Source organism: Ammodytes marinus (assembly GCF_949987685.1).
Source record: "Ammodytes marinus genome assembly, chromosome: 15".
NCBI lineage: Eukaryota > Metazoa > Chordata > Actinopteri > Uranoscopiformes > Ammodytidae > Ammodytes > Ammodytes marinus.
This window is the reverse complement of record NC_137219.1, coordinates 28977771-28992036: the sequence shown is the minus strand read 5'-3', so window position 1 is coordinate 28992036 and position 14266 is coordinate 28977771. Positions and strand designations below refer to the sequence as shown.

At 41.1% G+C, this 14266-nt stretch overlaps 1 protein-coding gene across 2 annotated transcripts in view; it reads left to right on the top strand.

Moving 5' to 3' along the window:
• The window catches only part of adck1 (aarF domain containing kinase 1), a 120433-nt gene that overhangs the window by 81882 nt on the left and 24285 nt on the right, over positions 1-14266 (top strand). For both annotated transcript variants that reach the window (XM_080042926.1, XM_080042925.1), the window contains exons 7-8: positions 2942-3100; positions 9396-9512. In XM_080042926.1, the coding sequence (XP_079899052.1) occupies positions 2942-3100; positions 9396-9512 (276 nt within the window). The remainder of the gene's footprint in view (positions 1-2941; positions 3101-9395; positions 9513-14266) is intronic.

Genomic DNA, 14266 nt, shown 5'->3' with positions numbered 1-14266 from the left:
AGCTCTCCATTTGTTGACGATTTGCCTCACGGTGGACCAATGGAGCTCAAACTTTTTTTAAATTATTGGTAGCTGTCCCCAGACAAATGTGCAACAGCACAACTCTCTTCCTGAGATCCTCTGAGATTTCCCTTCCCTTTTGGCATGTCTGACCTGTATGGGTTCACTTTGGTGGGCCAAAACTGACCTGGTTTGATCTCTGTTTTATCTAGTGCCGCCCAATTTCTTCACTAAAGATATCTCATAAAATTGGTCCATTTCATCACTATATTTGGCCACCTGATTGTGTTTACCTGCTTGATTTAAGCAATGCAGCTCAGGGTTCACAAACTTTTGCACACACAAAAGTTGGCAAATCATTGTTTTAATCTGTTTTAACTATTGATTTCCTGAAAATAAATTTTTTGAATTGATAAACAAACATCTATTATTTCATATAAAAAATACTGGTATTGATCAAAATTTATTTATAATGGTTCAAAGTCAAAAAACTGTTTTTTTGTCTTTCAAAGTAAAATTTCCATGATCAAGTTTTTTTGATTATTGTGTCTGAACAATTATAGACACGTTAGAAAACATTTGACACATGTTTTAGTGCTTCAGTATGCTACACTTTGTGTCTATATAGTTAGCACGATGTCAGCCCTAAACTGCTGCATCATGCTTATTATCCAAAATTCGGGGGTTGGGGTGATTTGTGCCAGAGGGCCTGGGGTGAGTTATAAGTAAGTAACTTACTTAATTGGCCTGTCACCACCGTCAGACAGGAAAACAGACGGAGTTGACACCTGACAGTGTTGACATATTTAACGTTTCTTAAACAAAACAAATGGAGTTTATCTAGTAGCCATTTGGTTTTTCTCTTGATGTTAGGTGCTAGTATGAACTACTTCAGGAAAATAAAATTATCGAAACATTTCAAATAACGTCTTCAGAAATTGTAAGTTGGTGTTGACATATCATGGTTGTGACGGAGGACTTTCAAGATTTGGAATGTAAAATATTCTAAAACTACAACGCTTATCAGAGCCCGTCTGACTCTAATGTACTCTGCAGAGGTAGAATGTGACAAGAGGTCCTTCATAGTGACAGCTGCCCCTTATTTTGCCTGATTTTATTACTTTTTAATGGATTGTGTGACGGTGGTGACAAAAAGTGTCCCACCACTTAGAAACCTTATAAAACATGAATCTGTTGAAGAAAAACAGTTTTTATTGATATGAGAGATTATTTAGTGTTGCTTTTGATGTAAAAAGCTATTTTTAATCATTAAAGAATATTTTAATAGGTTTTATTGCATATGAATGATTGAACCCTTCTCTGTGGACACACTGTTTTGGACGTTGTGAGAAGATAACAAGTGTCATATATTTGACATAATAATGATCAAATAAAATTTAAGGGGATAATTGTGCTCCAGACAGTCTATTCTAAATCCCTAATAACATCTACAATTTTAATTATTTTTACTTTTAAACATAACAGCATTTAATATTGGAAGACGGTCTTTTGTCCCACTTCTCGTTGAAGTCCTTCACACTTCAACGAGGGCGGTCGCATACTCTGTTCCCTCCCGACACCTTATCTTCCCTGCTCTGCTCTCTGTCTTGTGCGGCCTCTGTCTAAATCTCTGAGCCTCTCTGTGCATAACCTCCGAAAACTAAATTATGGATCTGATCTGCTGGGGTCTTTCTGCAATGGATCAAATTTTCTCAACGAGAAAAGTGGGCAAAGGAGAAGCCCCCTGTCCCGATGGTATCTTTGCGGCTGGATACACCTGGGACGCGTGGGGGTGTTGGAACCCGGTGTGTCTAGCCCTCCTGACCGTTGAGGATGTGGAAGATATTTACGTTATTGGGATTATGGCAACAGGCTTCCTGTTACCATAATCCCGTCATTGAGGGCATTGAGGGCTTGTGCCGGGCTATCAATGCACCGACTCAAGTAATATGCGAGGTGAATCTCAAGCTGGAAGTGATTCCTGGATTTATCCAAAAAGTGGATGCAATCTGGGTGAGGATGGGCAGGCCGTGACACGTGAAAGGGCCACTGGATTTGGGCTATTTTGGATTACTACCACCAGTGACTCTAAAACCGGCTAAACATTCCAGCGCCAGTCTCAATCTCAAAACAAATTTGCTATCTCTCGATTCGGCTCCCCACACCGACCTTGGAGGTGTTATCTCTTCTCTCTCTGGGATGTTTATGCAGAAAGACGCTCTGCCCCCCTCCTCCTCCCACCTCCTCTCCTGTGAACTCTATCTGTGGCTGGGCCTTGAGGTCGTCTCCATGGACTCGCTTATACCACCTGGCGCCTGAGACTCCCTTTGTGTCTGGACGGAGATGGATCCACGGAACACACATACACACACACGTAGAAACATATCCCACATAACCCTGACCACTCAAGCCCTCTTGAATCCATCCCCCTCTCCCTCCTTCCTCGTTGCAGACCGGATGCTGCGGCGGGCGGGGCGTGCCTGTTGGTTGCGCACGCCCCCTGGTGCCTGTGCTGCGACACCTACCGTCCCATACACGCCTACCCTTCCATTTTACGTGCATGTATACGAGTTCTTCTTGTCTGTGGCGTTACTATGTTGCTTAGGTGGTTTTTTACTAGTCCCACACTGCGCTCCCAGCGCAGTCTGAGAATGGCCTTTTTTTTTACAGTCTTTCCCTTTGTTTATCCTTTCCTACTTATAAGGGGCGCAGCGCACGCTTGACAACTCTTCAGTTGATCCCTCCTGTCACCCATGTTTGGTTACTGTCACTCAATGTCTCTTGGCGGGGTATAACTGTAAACAGATTATCGTTGTTCTGAAACATGTACGATGACAAAATAAAGCTGAATCTTGAATCTTCTCAAGAATCACTGATATGCCTATATTTGCCAGTTTTACTGCACTTGACAGTAAGGCTGATTGTGCTTTGTCATTTGAAGGTGTTGTTGAAGATGGTCCATAGGCTCTTCCCAGACTTTGCCTTCATGTGGTTGGTGGAGGAGGCCAAGAAGAACATGCCCCTGGAGCTAGACTTCCTAAATGAGGGTCAAAATGCTGAGAGGGTGTCCAAAATGTTGGTCCACTTCCCCTTTCTCAAGGTAAGCGAAGAAATGCATACATTCAAATTTGACAATTTTTTCACCGACTTCTTTTATAATAACAGACCTATGGAGTTCACTTGGTATTTATTTTTGCCAATTTTTGCACAAATAGGGGAGAACGGGGTAAGTAGGCACACTTTTTACTCTAGTGAGAATTGCTTATCACCTAAACATCTTTCAATAGTCATTCCTACATTAAATTGAAGCTTAAAGCGGCAACGAGTAACATTTAAATATCTTTTAAACAGCCTCATGTTTCCTCTCATAATCATAAATTACCTTTAACAGCAAACGAGACCATCAGTGCAAAGAAAGACGTTTTTATATAGTTTTTATTACTGCATTTGATCTGGTCGTACACCCAGTCCGATTTTCGGTTCACGCGTGCATGCTCTATGGTCACATATCCGTATTGGTCGCAGATTTCAGTGAGGCGCAGGAACGCGATTTGAGAAGCCTATCACTCCAGGTGAGGGAAGGGGAGCGGGAGCCAGTTGTTTGTAGTCATAATGACTGATAATGGGGCTGAACCATCAAAGAAAAAAAAGAAAATGCAATGAAGAAAAGCTAGAAGGGAGAGTGATAGGCGGGCGGGAGGGCGTTGCCAAGCAACGTATACACAATTTCACGGAGCGAACCTAGACTGCAGTGTTTACTCCTAAATGAATGAGCGGTAGCCAACTAAAACACAGTTTACTTTGCCTCACCAGCATCATCAGATACCATTATTCATCTGAAATAGTCATTATTTACATCAACAAAACACATTACCTCATCGTGATCCATACTACTAACTAACTGCCATCTCACGGACACGGACTCGTTCAGCTACGTGAGAGGTGACAATACATCAACTCAGTGCAATCAGGTGTGTTTAGCACTTACTGGCATTAGTTGAAGCTGTGTCACTAACCACTCTCTGGAAGCCGAAAAGAGTCCGGTGCCCTCACACTTTCAACACACGGACACGCACCATATTGCTTCCTGATTATTTGAATCTTGGACTCCCAGCACGAGCTAGAAAACAGCTGGCGTCGTAAAAATACTACCGCTTTTGTTCAAAGGTGTCGCCAACGTGCCGACTTACTCGTAGTAGCTTTAAGGTGTTGGCTTGAAATGTGTACCCCTCACTTTTTCTATCTTATTGTAATAAAGAAGAAATTAATCATCAAAGACACCCTTACACATTGTGACAACCAACCCCATCAAGGGGTCGGTTGTCAAACACTATGGGGTTGTTTGTCACAATGTTATCTTAATGGGAATAATCCTAAAAAGAAGGCAAGCAAGTAGAACTAAATTAGAAAGTTTAATTGCATTGTCAAGTTGACAAATAGGCCTACATAACTTACTATAGCCTTGGCAGCTGGTCTAGTTTGGGATGCACTGGGTTGTTTTGATTTTGTTGCCCTTTTTTCTTTTGCATGCTATCTGCCTTTTCCTGCTCTATTCTTTCCTTCTCTGGGGTGTCAGTGAGGATACAGCTTGACAATTTATTTCGTTATTGGGTTCCTTTTCTGGCTGCAACCTTGAGATAACATGTGACAACCAACCCCCCAAAAAATTTGACGACCAACCCAAACTTGAATTTCTTGCTAGCATCAAGGCCAACAACCATCTGACAACTAATTAGCTTGCTAACCACAATCTAAACTATAGTTTACCCTTCACACTTGTATGGGTAACAAGTGTTTTGTTATAAACCCATTGTGTAAAAGCCTAGAAGGAGCTAAATATTTTCAATTTGACATGAAAAACACAAACAGTCGTTTCACCTCAAATTCAGCAGTCTAACTCCAAGGAAGACTATGTAGGTGACCTCTGATCCCAATTCTGGATATTTACATACCAAAATTTCACAGACAGCGCCTTCTGGTTCCGAGATATAACGATTGTGACAACCAACCCGCGTGACAAATTACCCCGTTCTCCCCTACTGTACTAGTAAATAGTGAGTCAAAATATGAAGCTGTTTTTACCTTATTTTTCGTTCAACATGATTTTTTTCAACTATGTTTTTCTTTTCCTTTTTTTTCTCACCTATTTGGCTTAGGACAGGCTGTTTTTTGCACTTTTCTAGTAGCCTACTTTCAAGCAGTTTCCTCTGCCTACTGGTATGTGAACTCAGACTCCTCTGGTTCATTGATTGAGATCCACATAGGATGTCTAGCAGCAGAGCTAATGTTAGCATCCTCGTCCGCACTTCACAAAAGGGAGCAGTGGAGAAAGCAGCAACGAAACGCAGTAATGGATACTTACTGCATATTAATTATATAAATAACGTACAGTTGAGGACAGATTCATTAGCTTACAAACATCCTACTTTTTTTGGATGATAACATTATTTTACATTGCACACAGAAACAAAATTATTTCACAAAATACAAAAACTACCATGGTCAAAATTATTAGCCCCACTGATACAAGTGTGTATCCTTTTTGCTGAATAACAGCATGCAGTCGTCTGTTATAGTTTTCTATCAAAGGTTTTTTTATTGAATTTCAAAGTTGCAAAGCAATTGTAGCACAATGGGTTACACACTTTTTCCCCTTTTTTCCCCCCGAACACACCCCACCCACATCCCACCCCCACACCCAGCCACAAACAATCCCAAATAATACATAATGCAACAAATGGCAGATACGAAACACACACTTCAAGAAACAAAAACAAACAATCAATATGAAACAAAAAAACATAAAGAAATAAAATTGAATTAAATAAAAGAGGGGAGGGGGTAGCTACTCTTCAATTATTGTGGTTGGTCTTTTTAAATAATTTAGGAAGGGGCGCCATATTTTATAAAATGTATTCTCAGATCCCTGGGTAGTAGAACGTATTTTCTCCAGATCCATACATGACATAATGTCTCTAATCCAATGTGAGTGGGAAGGAGGAGCAGGATCTTTCCATTTAAGTAAGATAGCCCTACGAGCAAGAAAAAGAGGTGAAGGCCAGTACCTTTAGCTTCACTTTAGGCAAGCCTGAATTGGGAGCGATGCCAAAAATTGCAGTGAAAGGGTTCGGCTCAATTTGATGCTGAAGTACTTCAGAAATTGTTTGAAAAACTGATGTCCAGAACTCGGTCAAGGTGGGACACAACCAGTACATGTGAAAGAGTGATGCCGGTGCGCTCTTACAGCTATCACAGGTCGGATTTACATCGGGGAACATACGAGCTAATTTAGTTTTAGATATGTGGATACGATGTACTACTTTAAATTGCACAAGAGCATGTCGGGCGCACATGGAGGTAGAGTGTATCCGATCCAGGACTGAATCCCACATGTGATCTGTGAAGGCAGAACCTAGGTCCTGCTCCCACAGGGTTCTTATAGCTGCTAATGAGGGGCTATGCAACTTCGAAATAAGGTTGAAAAACACAGAAATTAAGCCTTTTAATGTGGGGTTTACAGAAAGAAACAAATCGACATGATTGGCTGGTGGTTTATAAGGGAATTGGGGAATTAACTTCTGCGTAAAATGCCTGATTTGCAGAAATCGGAAAAAATGAGTCTTTTCGATACCAAAATGTTTTGTCAATTGAGAAAAACTAGCAAATAGATCATTAGTAAATAAATCACCGATGCATTTTAAACCTTTTTTATGCCAGATCTTGAATGCACCATCCACCGTCGAGGGAGTAAACAAATGATTAGCTGCAATTGGGCTGAAAAGTGAAAAATTCTGCATTCCAAAATTCTTCCTAAATTGGGTCCAGATTCGAAGGGAGTGCTTAATCACGGGACTACTGTTGGGAATAGCCGAAGAGAGTGGAAGTGCGGCGCTTAAGAGGGCAGATAGAGACAATGGGCTAATAGCGCTGGACTCCATTGTTACCCAGACTGGGGCTGAGTCGTCAAGGGGAAAATGCACCCAATACACTAAAGAACGGATATTAGCAGCCCAGTAATAGTATTGGAAATTAGGGAGGGCCATTCCACCTGTTTGTTTGGGTCTTTGAAGAAAAGCTGTCCGTAACCGAGGGTGTTTACCATTCCAAATATAATTTATCATTAAAGAGTCAAGGGCCTGAAAAAAAGATTTGGGGAGAAAGATGGGGAGACATGGGAATAGATATTTAAATAGTTTTTTAAAATTTCTGGTAAAACATACCCTAAGGTAACTCAGCTGATCTGTCACCACTTTGAGTGGGAGAGCTGTATAATAAAGTTTAAGAGCTTCTTTATTAATCAGAAAGAGTTCGCTCTTACTCAGGTTAAGTTTATAGCCAGAACACTGACTAAAGACCTCCAACACAGAAAGTGCCTCCGGTAAAGAGGCGGCTGACTTGGCGACAAACAAAAGTAAATCATCGGCGTATAATGATACCTTATGTTCAATTCCTCCTCTCCATATCCCCTGAATCTGTTTGTTACCGCGAATGGCAATCGCAAGTGGTTCGATTGCAATAACAAAAAGGAGCGGGCTCAAAGGACAACCCTGCCGGGTGTCTGTTATAATTTTAACAAGTCTCACACACGTCTCCTGAGCAATCCCAGCCCATTCTTCTATGGTGAATCTCTCAAGCTCCTCCAGATTTGATGGTCTTCTGGCATGGACTTTGGTCTTCAGTCCACCCCACAGATTTACAATGGGGTTGAAGTCAGGGATTTTTGCAGACCATTCAATAACGTTCACTTTGGTCTCTGGAGGTAGCCTAGTTCTTCATCAGGAGCAACGTATGTTTTGGGTCGTTGTCGTGTTGGAAGACAAAGCGACGACCCAGACTCAGTTTTGCTGCTGACTGCTTGAGGTTTTTTTTCAAAATCGTCACATATCCTTCTTTCTTCATGATTCCTTCCACTTTGACGAGATTTCCAGTTCCAGACGCACTGAAGCGTCCCCACAGCATAATACTCCCACCACCGTGTTTCACTGTGGGGATGTGTTCTTTGGGTTTTACACCTCTCCCTTCTTTCTCCAAACATAAGTGTCTCTGTGGCCAAAGAGCTCTAGTTTTGTCTCATCTGACCAAAGGACGCGCTTCCAGTATACATAATCTTTCTTTAGGTTGTCCTTAGCATACTTCAGTCTGGCTTGAAGGTGTCTCTTCTGCAGAAGTGGGGTTTTTCTTGGTCTGCAACTTTAGTTAACCCACTAGTGCAGGGGTGTCAAAACTGATTGATTGGACATTTTAAAATGTTTAAAATGTATGTAATATGGCCCTTTTAGTTTTTAAATAATTTAAATGCATTCATTATATTACAAAGAAATATGTCCCATAAAAGAAAAAGAGCACCTAGCCCATCTCAGAGGACCCTGCATAATATTTTATTTTAAATTAATATTATAGAAAATCCATGTGTCCTTCTTCAATAGCTTCTAATTCATCTGACAGTGTCCCCAAATAATTTTTTCACACAAAATTCTTCAGATTAAGCCTCTTAATTTTCCTCTCAAAGGGCCCTTCTTAGATTTTTCTGTATGTGGCCCTCAGTGAAAAAAGTTTGGACACCCCTGCTTTAGACACATCTCTCACAAGTTTTCTTTGAGTCTTTGACATCTTTCGTTTCCTACCTCTGCCAGGCTTGTTCTGTACTGTGTGGCTCTCTTTGAATTTCTTGATGATACTTCTCACTCCAGTTCTTGACACTTGGAAACGCTGTGATAACTTTGTATATCCATCACCTGCTTTGTGAGCATCAACAATTCTTTTTCTCAAGTCTAAACTCACTTCTTTGTTTTTTGGCATGATGCTGTCTCAAACCTTTGCTGAAGCCTCGGTTTAAACTTGATTTTACAAGCTTTGAGCATTACAAAGTTAAAACACAGCACAGCAGTGGTTTGTGCGATGGCTCAACACAAAGGTCAGTTTTCAGGGGGCTAATCATTTTGACCCTGGTAATTGTGTTTTTCTGAAATAATTATGTTTATTAAATAATTTATGCATTATAAAGAAAACTAGTATGTTTAGAAATGCAATGTTGAACATTTCTTGCTCTGTTAAAAAAGCACTTGGGAACATTTTGACGAATAATAATTTTGTCCTCAACTTTAAGCAACTTTTATTTAATAAAATAACACCTGATATATATGAAAAGAGACTGTAAACCGATGACTCCGTTTTTTATTTTGCGCAAAAGAAAAATCTAATTGTATATGTTCATTGCTTTAAATAGTTTTTGATCTAATTTACTTGATAAAATGCTATTGAACCCCAACCCTATTACTATCCAATCTATTAAACAATTAAAAATCTATCTGAACCCAAACCTAATGCAAGTGGACAAGACTGATTGGACAAGATGAGTGAATGAAGATATGTCCTTTGTCCCTGTGTCTGTGCAGGTTCCTGTAATCCACTGGGACCTGTCCACGAAGAGGATCCTGACCATGGAGTTTATAGAGGGGGGGCAGGTCAATGACAGGGACTACATGAAGGAACACCACATCAATGTCAATGAGGTATGGCCTGCTGCCTCTTCTCTGTACAACTGTGTGGAGCTAACACAAGCTTATCAGTTATTCATTGATTATTCCACGTGCTATTACACGCACACATACACACACACACACACACCTGCTTGTCTACACACCCTGTGCAGGCAAAGTGTCATGTTTGTGGCAACTTCAGACCTCCATGTGTGTCTGACTGACAGGATGCGTTCAGACACTGCTAGTGCAAATTAGAAAAAATATCTAATTGAATGCAGAAATGCAAAACATAAAAAAGATTTTTCGTTTGTCACTGCAAACTTTGAACTTTGTGTACCCTTTTCACTCTTGATTTACCTTTGCTAGCCACAATATGTTGTACATGGACAAGACTGTAAAATATTTGCCTGTGATCTTCACAAAATTCTAATCACCCGCACATCCCAACATATGCGTGTGGTTAACTAGTTGAAGCATTGTTTGACTGTGGCAATTTATTCCATATCCTTGATATCAGACGTCAGGTTCTGCCATTAGTTTACAAGTAAAAGCAACAACAAAAAACTCACTAGCTTACTAGTTGTTTCTGCACTGAAGTAGTTAATTAGTAAAGCTCCAACTGTCTACTAGAGAACTAGCCAAAGCCTTAGTGTTCACTGGTTAACTAATAGCACAACATACAAGTGAGGAGGAGGGGACAGAGGACTTAGGGGGCTGTCGCACCTAATTGTTCGCACCAAGGTCCGAACTAAGGACTATTTTTTAAATCCCCTATATGGATCTGATCCGCTTAGGTTTAGTTTCACTTTGCAGTTTTGCCAGCACACTGAAGAACTTTACATACCCACGTCCTGTGTTTATCACCTATATGGGCTGCTTCTCCATATACTGGACATTGATTGGTTTGTATGGCCGTGCTTCTGACGTCAGCGTTTTTTTTTTTAGAATTTTTTGGCATTTTCAAGCTTTATTCGATAGTACAGAGCCAAAATGGCGAGACAGAGAGAGAGGGGGAATGACCTGCAGCAAAGGGCCATGGGTCAGACTCGAACCCGCGACCACTGCAACGAAGGCCGGAGCCAACATGGTACGCGCTCTATCCACTACGCCACCGGAGCGCCCGACGTCAGCGTTTCTATTAAGCGGTATAGCCTTCATAAGTTTGAATAAATGAATGAAGAAAAACGCTTAACTCGACTATATCTGCAGTAAAACTTTGTTAAACCTATTTTTATCATAAAAGAGACATTCGCTGTTTGCACGGTTGGCCAAGGTTGAGCAAATCACCAAACAAAGCTGCCTGTTGTTTGATCTCCCGGACACTAAGGCAAAAAGATGGCGAAGTCGGCTAACTCCACACAGCTAGCATTGGCCATGCTAGTCAAAGAGCTTGATGAATTAGAAAAAGTTTAATGAAGGAATTTAATGCATCTCTGGCTGCAGTTATGGCCCGATTAATTAATCACTCAAATCTCTAACTAGCAAGGTGGTGTGCCATGCTTCTTCCATCTCTGGGATGGAGGACACTCTCTGGCCACCAGGTCGGAGGAGAATGCAACCTTACAAGCCGCAGTAGATGACTTGATTTCACGCTCCAAACAACAAAACCTCAGAGTTGTGGGTCTCCCCGAGGGCATAGAAGGTACAAATCTAAGGCAGTTTATGGTGGATTTATTCAAGTAGGTGGCTGGGGAAACCTTGCTCAACGCCAAAGTGGAGCTCATTCGAGCACACCGCAGCTTCAAACCCAAGTCCAGCCAAGGCTCCTGGCCAGTAATCGTCCATCTCCACTGCTACATTGAGAAGGAGCAAGTGCTCAATTTCAATAAGGTCAAGGCTTTACTTTACAAGATAGGTGCTCGTTTCGGCATTATTTACCCTGCCCGGCTGCGAGTCACTTTTAACGGAGTCTATTTTCTTTTGACTTATTTGAGCTACAGGACATGAGTGTACCGAGATGTATACTGAGAACACAAATAAAACACAAAGATAACTTAACACTGTTCTTTCTCCTGCTGCCTCGTTAGATGCTGAAATTGTTGTCTCCCTAGACGACCTAACGATATCTTGCATATCCTGGGTACCTTTGGGTCATTCTCAGGCTATAAGTTAAATATTACCAAAAGTGTGTGGTTTTCTCTGGGCGTTAGCTGGAATATGGCTAGACGTATTCCAGCTAACGCCCTACTCTTCCATAGTGCGCAGACAAGTTTCCGCTATTTACAGTGGAGGAAATAAGTATTTGATCCCTCACTGATTTTGTAAGTTTGCCCACTTACAATAAAATGAACGGTCTATAATTTTAATGCTAGGTTTATTTTAACAGTGATAGACAGAATATCAAAAGGAAAATCCAGAAAATCACATTAAAAAGATAGAAATTATTTAGCATTTCATTGAGTGAAATAAGTGTTTGATCCCCTATCAAAATATTGCTTAGTACTTGGTGGGGAAACCCTTGTTGGCAAGTTCAGAGGTCAGACGTGTCTTGTAGTTGATGACCAGGTTTGCACACATCTCAGGAGGATATTTGGACCACTCCTCTTTGCAGATCCTTTCCTAATCTTTAAGGTTTCGAGGCTGTCGCTTGAGCTTCAGTTCCCTCCACAGATCTATTGGATTAAGGTCCGGAGACTGGCTAGGCCACTCCATGACCTTAATGTGCTTCTTCTTGAGCCACTCCTTTGTTGCCTTTGCTGTATTTTTAGGGTCATTGGCGTGCTGGAAGACCCATCCACGACCCATTTTTACGGACCTGGCTGAGAGAAAGAGGTTGTCACCCAGTATTTCATGGTACATGGCCCCATCCATAGTTCCCTCGATGCAGTGAAGTCCACCTGTCCCCTTCTTGGTAACTGTGGTCCCAGCTGCCTTGGGATCATAAACAAGCTCCTCCCGTGTAGATCTGGGCTGACCCCTCACCTTTCTCATGATCCTTGATACCCCACAAGGTGAGATCTTGCATGGTGCCCCAGACCGAGGGAGATTGATGGTCATTTTGTGTTTCTTTAATTTTCGAATAATCGCACCAACAGTTGTCTCCTTCTCACCCAGCTTCTCGCCAATGGTCTTGTAGTCTATTCCGGCCTTGTGCAGGTCTACAATCTTGTCCCTGATGTCCTTAGACAGCTCTTTGGTCTTGCCCATGATGGAAATGTTGGAGTTTGATTTATTGACTCTGTGGACAGGTGTATTTTATACAGGTAACAAGTTGAGACAGGTGTGTTTTATAGAGGAAACTAGTTGAGATTAGGAATACTTTTTTAAAGCACGAGGATTAATCTGTGGGAGCCAGAATTCTTTATGGTTGGTAGGAGATCAAATACTTATTTCACTCAATGAAATCCAAATTAATTTATATATATTTATTTTTATGTGATTTTCTGGATTTTCTTTTTGATATTCTGTCTATCACTGTTAAAATAAACCTAGCTTTAAAATGATAGACCGCTCATTTCTTTGTAAGTGGGCAAACTTACAAAATCGGTGAGGGATCAAATACTTATTTCCTCCACTGTAGGTGTTACCATTACAAATTCCCTTTCCTCTCTCCATGGTAAGAATTTCTCTAAACTTGTTACAGATATTTAAGCAGATCTAAAACGCTGGGATACTCTTCCTCTTTCCTTATTTGGGAGGATTCAGACCATAAAGATGAACATCCTACCTCGGTTCTTTTTTTTTTCTTCTGGGTGGTCAATTCTCCAAGGGCACGCAAGGTAATTCTTCAGGGACGTAACGAGGGTGATGGCTTATCTCTTCCTAATTTGCTATTTTGCCACTGCAAAGCCGACAGAGACAGTGAGCGAACAGCGCTGGCTGCGGCAGCTACGTGACATCGTAGCAGTGGGACACAGTGTAGCCCGCTGATTAATTTAATGACAAGGAAAAACATCACACAATAAATAGTGCTGCACTCACATTTTTTGCCAAAACACAAGACTCTCTTCACTCTTGCCGAGGTGACTACACACAGCGGAAATGATTCTTTCGACCAATCAACGGTACCCCAACGGAGGAGTACTGAAAATGGGAGCGGCTTAGAGCGGTTAGGTTCGCTTATCAACCCTACCCAACTGTTGGCAAATGGAAAGCCAAAATAACCGGACCGACCTGCTCTACTCAATGGAAACGAGGCATAAGGGAGGTTGTTGTCAGATCCTTTGCTTCACTTATGGCTTGTAGCCGCATTTTACTTCAGGAAGGGCCCAGGTCCACCCTCTGCTTCTTCATGGTTGGAAAATCTGTCATTTAGAAAAAGTGAAATATACTATAAGAGGTTCAATTGTTCATTTTCATAAGAGATGGGACTCTATCAGTTCACTCGCTACCTTCGACTGTGTTCAATGGGTAATTGATTGATCTGTTTGTAGGGTGTTATGGTGTTGGGCAATTCTGGTATTGTTTGATGTTGTCTTTGATGTTTTCCAATAAAAACACTTGTGAAAAGAAAGGATGTCAGAGTAGAGGTTGAATAGTTAATACAGGTCCTTCTCATATAATTAGCATATTGTGATGAAGTTGATTATTTTCCATAATGTAATGACACTAATTGAACTTTCATATATTTTAGATTCATTGCACACCAACTGAAATATTTCAGGTCTTTTGTTGTTTTAATACTGATGATTTTGGCATACAGCTCATGAAAACCCCAAATTCCTATCTCAAAAAATTAGCATATCATGAAAAGGTACTCTAAAGGAGCTCTTAACCTAATCATCTGAATCAACTAATTAACTCTAAACACCTGCAAAAGATTCCTGAAGCTTTTAAAAACTCCC